This window comes from Oenanthe melanoleuca, chromosome 2, assembly GCF_029582105.1.
Source record: "Oenanthe melanoleuca isolate GR-GAL-2019-014 chromosome 2, OMel1.0, whole genome shotgun sequence".
NCBI lineage: Eukaryota > Metazoa > Chordata > Aves > Passeriformes > Muscicapidae > Oenanthe > Oenanthe melanoleuca.
In genome coordinates, this window is record NC_079335.1 from 126,608,930 (window position 1) to 126,621,144 (window position 12,215).

At 37.6% G+C, this 12,215-nt stretch overlaps 1 protein-coding gene across 2 annotated transcripts in view; it reads right to left on the bottom strand.

Moving 5' to 3' along the window:
- CDK14 (cyclin dependent kinase 14) overlaps positions 1 to 12,215 on the bottom strand; it is a 336,272-nt gene that overhangs the window by 186,716 nt on the left and 137,341 nt on the right. For both annotated transcript variants that reach the window (XM_056483748.1, XM_056483747.1), the window contains exon 7: positions 5,857 to 5,919. In XM_056483748.1, the coding sequence (XP_056339723.1) occupies positions 5,857 to 5,919 (63 nt within the window). The remainder of the gene's footprint in view (positions 1 to 5,856; positions 5,920 to 12,215) is intronic.

Here is a 12,215-nt window from a genome sequence, read left to right on the forward strand (position 1 = left end):
CAGATACCCCTAGTTACACACAGGTGCTCACACACCACAGCTTCCCCTACACATGTAACATCTTTGTCACATGGGGATGCAGGACTGTAATCCAACATATTAATGCTGGATTCTGTGATCCACAGAAAAGGGGGGACACAAACCTCCTGTCCATGCCACAGGTGTTGAAGCAATCACACAATGGAAAGAAAACAGGAAGATGCTAGGGAAGCCTACTTTGTTAACAACTGCCACCTAAAACCTAAAGCATTTTTATCCTAGTTTTCAGATATTATGCTTTTCTAACAAGCACATGGGTTTGTATCTTACTGTTAACAAATGTAACTATTGCTCAGCAAGAGCCAGTATGCAATGCTCTGCTGCTGCCAAAGTTCCAGCAGCTCCACCTGAGTGCAGAGGCATGCTTTGTATGGATACAACACAGGAACTGCCCAATCCCTGCTCTAAATGCCTCCCTGTGCTTCAGACCATCCTAAAGCTGTGATCAGTTCAGTCATAAATATTAATGTTTACAGAAGACATCAGATGACAACTACCCTATGGCTTTGACTCAGATTATTAATTTTCACATTAGTCATTAAATGCCAAAATTACTCATTGGACAAAAACAGATTCAACATTAACAACTGCACCATTAGTTAAGGATAATGTTCACAGTGCTGCAGTGTAGTGAGGAATACATGAATACCATGAATGATAAGTTCCAGAGATTTCAGATAATATCATATAACAATGAGTATATTTCAACATTTTCAATCCAATGCTATGGAGACCACCATTAAACCCTTGGTTTAATAAACCCAATATTTTTATCATATCTGGGGTTTTTTTAACTATAAAGTTGACTAATCTCTTCTTGAGCATTTAGCACAGAAAAATGTTGCAGCATCCCATTATGTCACTAACTACTATCTATCACATTCCTTTAATTTTTTTTGCAAGTTTTAAGAGAAACAAATTATATTTTTGCTGAAACATAAGCATATTTTTATGGAGATTATTGGGCTGCCCTAGGAAACTTAGTACCCAAATCCCAATCCACGTTTTGCCACATATTCTGACTCAGTATTGCAGTGGTAAAACACATTTTAAAGGTTCTGGTGCGGGTAGGACTTAGTTAGTTGAGATTTTGCTTCAAAAATATCCATCCATTATGCACAGAAGACTGCTGTGCCCTGCTTCCTAGGAGAAAGGAAGGCTCAAAATTGAGATGGGGAAGAGCTGAAGTCTTGAAGGCTCCTGGGAGAAGGCTGAGTATTCTTGTTGCCTGCATGCAAAGCTCAAAAAGCCTATTTCATCTTAACTCTTTTTGGCCCTAGGAAGAGAAAAGGTGCCCAGGGAGAAGAACAAATCAGTGCAGCAATATTAGATAGAATAAGAACAAACTGGAAGTTCCTTCCCCCTCTGGTCACAGCAGACAGGAGATTTCCAAGTTGCCTGAAGTAAGAGATTTTGAGAGCAATTAAGAGACAGGGAAGTTTTTGTCTGGTTGACAACTTATTGTCATTCAGGCTGGTGTTGCATGGATTAAGGAACAGTGGGTCAGAGGGAAATGTCTTTTTTTATTGCCAAAGATGGTTTTTTTTCTGTCAAATGCTCACACGAATCGATATTACCTCTACCACTGCAAGTAGAAGAAAAAAGGCAGAGAGAAAAAATTCAGGATGCTTTTCTCAAAAGACTTCAGCTATCTCAAGACAGCATCACTAATTAAGAAGCAAATCTGCTTTCCTTAATAGATTTATTTTAGAGGCAGGGATGCAAACAAGCAATGTAGGCATGACAGATGCAAGCCTTTGCTCCACTTATTCTACCAGTAATAGGAGTTACAGTAAACAAACTCAACTATAAAACAAGTGCACCCAGGCATGAAGATGAATTTGTGTGCATTACTGGGAATGTAATAATATGGAGTAAAAGACACAGACTAAAGGTGATAATTCAAAGATTAGAAGAAGCTAAGACCAGTTACATTTTCACAGGACATGCTGAAATGCACAAATAAAAAGATATTAAAATTAGGAATTTACAAAACCAGAGCCATCTATGGACAGCTGAAAATAAAGGCTCAGGAGAACCAAGAAGGTAAGACAAAAATTGGTGGAGATAGCCCTGTATCAGACAGAAAGGGACATAAATCAGAATGAAGATCATAACAAAAAAAAAAAAAAAAAAAAAAAAAAAAAAAAAAAAAAAAAAATTATCACTGGTAGGGGCAGCTAGTTGCTCTGAACCATTAGAGATTCTGCTGTAGAAAGAAACCCAGATGTTCCAATTGAGCATGCACTACCTCTAAAGGCTGCAACATCTGTAGGAGTATATTTCAGTAGTCTGGGCCAGGAGGAACATCACAGGGAGATTCAGGAGCAAATCTTGTACCTCAGTTTGCAATAGCACATTTTGCAGCTTGGCAAGCACCACACATTACACATATAAATCAATTCCCATTTCCAGTCATGGACAAGGCTGCAGCAGTAGCTTCCAGCAGAAACATAATTATATGTGGGGCCATGTATTTAAGATTTATTGCTTGCCTTCAATTGTGGAAAAACTGAGAAAGACATCTTTTAAGCCAGACAAGGGAAGATGAGGCCATGCCTACTACACAGGGACTTATTAACTGATCATCCTTTTCCTCAGCATCTCTTACTATAACACTGTACACAGCATGTGAATATATAGTTATAAGTAAGTGGTAGTCATGCAAGTTTGTTAGCTACCAAAGATGTAAATAATTGTATGTTTGGAGCTAATGGAGTTTGCAGAATATATGGACTGAAACAACTGCTTTATGCCAATTTCCCTTCAAGCTGATGAAGATGTTTCAGGTACCTAACTATGTTTATATAATCAGAATAACTGGTTTAACATTACCAGGGATAGGCATTTTTAAAACACCATCTCAGCATCACATGCAAGTTCCTTGAAGGGTTTAAAGCCTGATGTTATTTGCAAGACTTGCACCTCCACCCAAGAATTACAAAATGCTGAAATCATTATATGTCAATACATACATACCAATAAAAATGCCAAACCTAATACTTTGGGAAGCAATCTTGTTTTATTTGCCTAAGCATACTGTCCCTGGACTTCTGTAACTGCCAGCTGAGACATTCTTCTTTATACTTCCACATACTTATAATATCCTGCTTAGTCTTTATTTAAAATAGTTAAGTGACAGCAAATAGCCTATTTAAAACCACAAAGAAAGGCAATGTCAAACACAATACCTGAGGGGACAACAATATGTGTGTCCATCAAAGTAATTTAGATTTTATTCTACTTATGAATCTTCATTTAAAAGTAAGCCTGAGGGAACAAGCATTGTCTTTAGCTTGCAAATACAGAGAAAATTCAGAAATATAATTAAGCTGAAGATATCCTATAGAAGCCAAGATGTAAGTAAATAATGGTTTTGCATCTTCCTTCCTATAAAATACCATTTAACAGGAATTACTGTACATATTCTTTGGAAAAAAGAAAGATGTGTGATTATGTGGGGTTGTATTTATAATAACTGGCAACAAGCCAGAAAGAACTATCCATCAACAGGCAATACTTTCCTCAAGAACAAAATTAAAAGGCAGGGGGTCTTTTGTCATGCTGGGAGAGCATCAATGGCTTAACCCCACAGGTTGGCCCCAGAGAGCCAAGACTAATTTATTGCTACTGGAATATAATTGCTCAACTGGAAGCTTTTAAAATGGATTTGGGGATCATTTAACCACTGATTCTGAACTAACAGAAAAGTCTGACTAAAAGTGAAATTACTGAAGGACCTCTAGAAAGAAAGGGCTGTCAGGGAGGGAAGGCTAATTAATATTAGAAATCAACTGTGGATCCAAACAGACAACTTTGCCTGGAAGCTAAAACCAAAACAAGGTGGCAAAGTCTCAGAACCCCAGTTGCACAGGTCAACAAACTGAGCACAGCACTAGAAAGCATTCAAATGAAATGGTTATGAAATAACCATCTTACTTCCTCTGAAACAAAAGAGCAGCACAAGCTTTTAGTTTGGCATGCTGGTGAAGGTCTGAAAATTTTTAGCATATGAGACTGGGTTTCTGTCCTCCCAGCTGAAGAAATCACTCTCTTAGACTATTTTTAATTCAGCTTTGAGAGCTGGTATCACACTAAAAATCCCAAGCAATCTGATTCAGTCATTAAAATGGTAGGACCTCAAATCATCATCCCTGGTTTTAGCAATTACTGCATGATTAAGGCCAGCTTTTGTTGCTGGCCTGGCAAGAGAGTCTACTAAATATATATAACTGATTTTCATCAAGATTATTTAAGAGAAAAAAAAGTTAATTGTTCAATGGGATTGCTCATGTTTCATCTGCTGATTGAAGTTTTATCTGTTTCAACTTCCAAATTTTTTTTCTTTTCTCCCCATCCACCACCCCCCATTTTTATTAATAATCCACTGAGAATTTAAAAAACTTGATCCAGCACCAGTACATCAGGATTCTACACTTAGCTACTCAAATAAATATTTCTAATGTGTCTATAGGCTTCAAAGGTGTTGCTGAGCACTGTCAGGTGGTGCAGATACCCACAGAAATACATGCAGCAAAATCTGAAAGGGAAATGTTTCTGCTGCAGTTCCCTCTGAGGCTCCTTGTTTTAACAATCACATTCAACACCTAAAACTTTGCTTAGGAAACTGAGCAGGGAAGAAAGCTCAGAAGTTTCAAGGGTCAAAAAGCAGGTCCTACCTCACTCCCCTTAGTGCCATACTCATGGTGAGTGGGTGTGATGGCTTTTTGGTTTTTTCCCAAATATATGCAGTAAGGAGGAATTTTCCTTATTTTTTTAAGATGATTCTTATCTCATAATTCTTATCAAAAATCATGTTTTAGATGTCACTTTTCATTCAAAGAATGCAGAAAATTATTGAATGAAAGATGTGAAACAATGATCAGCTATTGCAGAAGAAAAATACTTTCTCTTTTTAAAATAATTTTCTTTTTCTTTAAAGCCAAACAGACCTTCTGGTTTTTCCAGAAAAAAGAAAGTATTTTCATGAACTTCTACATTTCAGTAAGTTACATCCTGGAATAAAGTTCCCAGAATGACAAGTGAAGACTTAAACACTTCCAAAGTAGAACATCAATGGGACTGGGGTCCAAGTGCAAGACAATTGTAACAAATTTCATCTGAGTGACCTACACACACACAATACATTCTGCATGGCTGGCAGGCTTCCATTTGATGCTAAGATCATTTGGCTGACTTCCCAAATAGTAACTGGATCAAGTCTCTCTACTCATCTATCTTTCCATTAAATCCTGCTAATAAACTCTCTCCTTCCTGTGTGGTGATTCTCAGTATCTACCTTAGAAGGAAAAAAAAAATTCCAAAAATGCTGATCTCATCCAAGAAAGTGAGCAGAAAGATTAGGGAAGATTTTATATGTTCATATAAAAAAGCAGTACATTCAGCCAGTACAATTAATTACAGTTCCCTCAAACTTGATGAACCCACACTAACATAGCTAACTGAAAATCTAGCACTGACAGCCTAAAGCATATTTACCCTGGCTTTTAGGGCAATACTGTCTTAAGAGCAAATGTTTTAATGGAGGGGAGGGATTACCAACACTGTTAACAGCATTCACCTACATATTCTGGCTCTGAGTAAATTTTACAAACTGCAGAATTTCTATTGTAGGAATGCTCCAATACTTGAATTTGTAATTATTTTCAAAGAAAACAAATATTTAAAAATACAGTACATATGTCAGGCATTTTCCCTTTAGCTAGCAATCAGTTCCTATGAAACAACTGACATGACATTTTTTCAAAGTTACTGCTATTGCATTTGCCTTGAATGTGTGCTCTGTTTGACTCTTACCTTCACATTCTCTGGATGAAGCCCTCCAGGGTGTTTGTCCATGTACTGACATAAATCAGTGTGCTAAAAGAAAGTCAGATGGAGAAAACTATATTAATATCCATATGACTGCAGCAGTAAATACCCCTCTACTTTGGAGTGGATATAACAAATGGAAAACAAGATTTTTTTTTTTTCAGCCACACATGTGCAAACACACATTTGTACCTTCACACTCATTTTATTTAACATCCTTGATAACTGATATGAATATTCAAAAAATGCAAATTAATATTTTTTTCTAATGCCCCACATTTGGTAGATTAATTATCTGAATTTTAATGCCACTCTAAAATTTGTAAGGAGAGTATCACCATCAACACCACAACAATAATATCTAGGCAGAAGAGGAAGGACCTAAAGGGAGAATCTCACATTCAACTCCCATTGTTCACATTATAACATTGGCCTTTAAATATAATTTTATAGTGATTCTAGATTAAGATGGGTTAAATTTTTAGAAAATAAAGCTGAAAGGCATTATATATCTGAGTACTGAATGGTACTTTCCAACTCAAAAACAAGCACATATTATGAACATGTGCAGCCATTAAATACAGATACTTTAGAAAATAACTTCATGGAAAATTGAAACCTAAGTTTTTGTTTCGTAGTTACCTATATTTCCTGCAAACATAGCATGAAATTTGTTCAGAAAAAAAATAAAAAAGAAGGCTTGCAATGCATAGAGTAATGTTATTTTTAATGAATAAATATTTATAGCTTTTACTATGGAAACACTTTTCTCTGAATTCTTCTCTTACATTCTATGCTTCAGGAGCATGGTTTCAGTCAAGTGACAGGCTGATTCTCTAATGTGCTTGCACAACTCAGCTTCTGGAATCATGTTCAGAATGAAAAAAGCCAAAATATGCACTTGATTAACCAACAAATACTCAGAGACAGACTCTGCCTTCCACATCTGGTTTCTGAACACATCTGGCAAAAATTATCCAACATTCCTTGAAAAGCTACTTGGCAATACCTGCCTCACATACTCAACAGCCCAACTAAATACAGCCAAAGTGAGAGTTTTGGACAAAAGTTGTCTTCCACACAGCAGAATGGTGTCTCTGTGCAACATTTCCCAAACCAGTAGGCATGCCTTAGCTTTCTTTTGCAGATACTTAGGAAAGTTCACACCCAAGACACAAAATTTGTTCTAGCCACAACTATTCTGCGTAATTGCTTCTGAAATCACAAACTAAAAAAAAACCCACACTGTGCATGTAGAATTAACATTGCAAAGACATTAAGATGCACAGGATGATTAGGCTCTGCACTAGCACAACTATTTTCATGAATTCTTATGTGGCTTCAAGGGAGCAAGAGCTCTGACTGCAGGAAATTGCTTGAATCCCAAAATGAACAGTGTGTGTATCACAAGGGCAGAGGTCATGCTCAGACAGGCAAACCATACTAAATACAACAAAACAGAGATTATTCCAAAATGCAGGATACACAGCGAGTCTTCAATTTATAGTTTACAAATTAGAGAATGCATTTACAAAGAAAATTTGAAGATTAATTAAAATATTCTACCAGTGAATTGTTAGTGTCAAAGAAGTGGATTTTGCATAAAGACTCTTAAGTTTAAAGACTTATTCCTCATTTCTGTAAAATCTTTAGCCTTAAGGTGCAAATTCCTCTTCCATTCTCCCAGTTAGTTTTCTGGGACTGCATCAATAAACCATGCCACAAATGGACCAGTCATCCTCCCATAAGCATCACCACATTACACATTTTTGTCTTGTTCACTGTATGAACACCAAGAAAACATACTTAAACAAAGTCATCTAATAACCTTGTCATTTGTTTTAATAAAGTAACAGGTTCTGAGTAATAATCCCAGCAGAAGAATCTGCCTTAATATCAGCTGAAACACCATTTACTACCTGAACATGGCACACTCCCTGGTGTGGGCTGGCTCAAGGAATTATCACTTTCCCAGTTCAATCTCTCAGCCTTTGTGAACAACAGATAACCTGGTAGGTGGGAAGTTTATTACCTCCTTCACCTTCCATTGATTTCTATGATTTGCAACCAGTGAGCTGACAGAAACCAGATCAGAGGAAGACAAACCCAATGCCATTTCTGAAGGCCCCCTTCCTGAAGCCCCACCTCACCAGCCACACTAACTGCATATTTTTACTCACCAAAAGCTCTTCATCCTATTCAAAGCCACAACTCTAGGAATAGCAATAAGCCATATTTTTTTATTTCCAATATACTTGTAGCAAATGGTGAGGATGACTCCATTTTCTCATGTTTATATTTCAGTTACTGTTTAGATGCATTTTCTCCATACAGAAACATCAGTGATTATCTTGTTTGTGTTATCCATCATTAACTTATTCCTCCTACCCTAAGGATGAAGACAGCTGGGAGCCTGATACAACCTTCTGCCATCAAAAAACTGATTAACCACATCTACCTAAAAGTCAGTGCATTTCCTCAATTTCCTCAGAATCCTGGCAATCTTACAGAGTTAATTGTGCTGCAGTCTTTTTGCATTTATTTTTTTTCCCTACACACACACTTACAGACACAGAGGAATCTGTACCAAACCTTCATTCAGATGGGGAAGAGAAATTGAATGCATTTTCTGTTCAAATCTTTCAACAATTTGCTTTTATAAAACTAAGAGTCCTTGTCATAAAAGTAACTAAACATTATGGTAAGAACTGTGGAAGCAACTTACAATGTTGGTGTACATCGCTCCCCACTTTAAAAAATAAGAAGGTGGCAGAAAAGCAAAGGCAGCATCAGCTGCTCCCCTCTTCCAAGGTAGGGACTGGATGCACATTGAATTAAACATTAGTACAGCCAGGAAAACTGACAGTGCTGCAGAGACAGCTCTTTCTAAACCTGTTTTCCCTTCTGGCAGCCGAAGTGTCTGCTCCGGTGCTTGTGTGTGCTACCGACATTGAAGGAGACAACATGAGTGGAAGTTTCAGGAAAGCATTAGAAAAGAAAACTAGACAGCAAGCTGGATGAAAGCAGTTTTTAAATGGTATTCCATGAAATTTGTTCTATATAGATGGAGTCTTTTTCTTCATGCTGTATTTCATGGTGGCAAACAACATGTTTTCCCAAGTGGAAGAGTGGCTGCAAATCCAGCCTGCCATACTCTGACACTGGAGACTTTGCTGGGGTCACCACCCTGATCTAATAAAATATATACCCTAAAGGAAAATTCAAGATACAAACTCATATTGGCCATAACATGAAACTATACTGAAACAAGGTACAAAGACAAGGAACAGACCAACCAATGCACCTTTCACAGTCCCTTCTGCACATCTCAGAGGGTCAGGCCACATCACAGGGAAGCAGCATTCTGGAAATGCAGCACAGAGACTTCCAAGTAATTGCACAAATTCTGGTCCCAAGTGCACCTGGCTAGACCAATTCTGCTTCAAGCTAGCTTTTAACAGCTCTGTCAGCCATACTGTTAACCCCCAACACATATAAATCACCAAAGTAACACCATGCTGACAGAACACTTGATATTTTAATCTAAGTTCCAAATCCCATTAGTTCCTGCTCCTTACACGCCACTAGTTTACCCACACCTATATGTACAAATATTCAATTTGCACTTCTCTGCTCAAAGCAGCTACACAAAAAACAATAAGCAGAGATAAATCAAGTTTCCATAGAGAGGAATTCAAAAGCTAGGAAAGTCCAGAATTAATGGGGTTTATCCAACCTTTTATTTGTTTCCCCATTAAATGTATATTATGATAACTCCTAAAAGGTCTGATGTAATCACATACTTTTTTCCTTCCCAGGATTAGACATACTAACTGAACAGAATAGGAGATACTTGATTTAAAAATAGCTGTGCTGTTTTATGGTTAGGGGGTTTTCTTCTGTTCTCAAACAGCAGGCAGTCTGGCTTTTTTACTACTTGGAAGACAGAAATAATCTCACAGGCTTTCCCACCCTGCTTAGTGCTATGCTATTGACATGCTTTACAAACACAGAACAATTTCATAGCAATGCAGGAGACATAAGGCATTACTTCCTTTTATCAGACAGAGACTTGAAGTAAAGGCAAAAAAAAAAATCCTACGAATCATTAATCTGGGCAATTCTGTTCAAAGAACTTTGGTTTTGACTTTTCAGAGTATTTGGCACTATTTTGTCTTCTGTGTTTTGACTGACTGTGGTGGTAATGAAAGATACTCTGGTCTTCAGGTGCATCCTTCACTCCCACATATACCCTCTTCCTTTTTGCTGCCTCTGATGGGCAATGTGTTTTCTCCTGAGCTAAGAACACCTGGTGGACATTGCAGAAGGAACTGTCTGGATGCTCTCATTCCAGAGCTGGGGAAGCTGATATGTTGCTACAGACTTTGGTGCACACTGGTCTGAAAAAGACTATAAAATGCATTGGTAATACTTAAATATATATTAACAATAAATCTAAACATAATCATCCACCTAATCATTGTGTCCTTCTCATACCTGGCTGAGAGCCTTGTCTCAACTACTCTGGCTCCAGTAACAGCTGCAAATGTGTAATGTTTTTGCAAAGGAGACTGAGAATCTCATGCTGATTAGCAGAAATCTGCAATGACAGCAATTTCAGCTGGTGAAGACAATTCCCAATACAGCAGCGGTTCTCTACAGCAGTATTACCAAACTTGTCTTGAAATGATAGTTCAAATGAGGCAGGAACCTCAGAAGACATCCTGGTTCCCACATTCACAGAAAATGAGAGAAATTCAACAACCACATGCCTTCAGCACATAATCCTTTGCAGAGCTGCACAACAGGCACTTCCACAGGGGTGAAAAAAGGAGATTGCCCAGGCCATCTTTATCTTGGTGTCCCCCAGTTACAAGACCTTCAGTTTCCCACTTCACTAACACAAAAATGTCTTCTGCAAAACCTGTTTTGCTTTAAGTGAGCAACTTGATCTCTCCTCCTGCTACTGGCAGAAATGAATAGCTACAATATTTGAAGTGAGAGACTTAAGTCTTTGAGAAGACAGGAGGAATCTTCAAAGACTTATAAAATAACTCTTAAGTACAATTTATGATTTTTCTGAAGCTTATCACTTGACCAAATTTGGGACAGTTTTCAAAATAATAGTCCAACACTACCCATAGCACAAAGGCTACCCATCTCCTAAATCCCAAATCCATACTGTACAGCTTGAATATTTAAAATAAGGGTTCTCCAGATACAGATTCAAGATATCTTGGCCATTTTGGCTGAAAGCAAAAGTAAATCAAGGTAATTTGAGACATATATTGGCATTTTTGTTACCTTCTCTCAGTACATTAAAACACAGACCCTTTCCTCAGTGCACATCTCAAGTAACAAAGCCTCCATAAAGACACCCATGACCCTTCCTGGGCTAGATGGAACAATTTCTAGATAGACCAGAGACTGCACAGTGCTTCCTAGGATAGGGAACAGAACACCCATGGTCAGCAATGCTGGTTCACCTAGTCTTGTTTCCAAACTGAATACAGAATCACATCAGCCAATGCTCATTTTTGACCCAAAAATTGCAAATATTTTCCTCCCTGTGATAGAGACAAGTATCACAACTCCTACAGGTACCTGAAAATGAGAGAGAGATTAAGTTACTTTTCCAACACGACTGCTCATAGTCTAAACAAAAATCAACAAAGTCGCACAGGGATTAAAATAAAATAAATTAAAAAAAAAAAAACCGCACACTTTACTCAGATTAACATTTTTCATACATTTTTCATACCCTTAAATACCACAACTCTACAAAAAGTATGATTTACTTATGAAATATGGTTTTCCAGACTCACATGAAGAAATGAGTTGGTGAATTGGGGTTTTGATTTAAACTTGAGGCAGTGTGTAATTGTATGAAGGTCATTTTTAGTCAGCAAGACTCTGGTTGGTAAGTAGACACATGTGTTTATGTTTGTGAGCATGCTGTGTATAAGCATCTGCTGAAGGGAGAATTCTGGCTGCTATTTATACAGCTGAAGCAAGGTTTATATACATTACATCCTAGATCTGGAAAAGAGAGAGTGTGCAAACAAGGGGGGGGGAAAAATAAATGCTGATAACTCTTCCCTTCTCCTCTCAAAGGAATTCTAATTATGAATAGATGAGTAAACCACAAGCTAGAAATGTCCTCAGATATGCTCCATGCTGCACTTTAACACACCTGTTTTGCTCAGAAATCAGACTGCTACCAAACACAAACGTGTTCAGACAAAGGGAGGGATGTTTCCTCTCAAAGGCATGGCTACTGACATGAAATGGTCTCTACTTCACCCACCCTTCCCCATAATAATAATAACCTGACTCTTCTAATT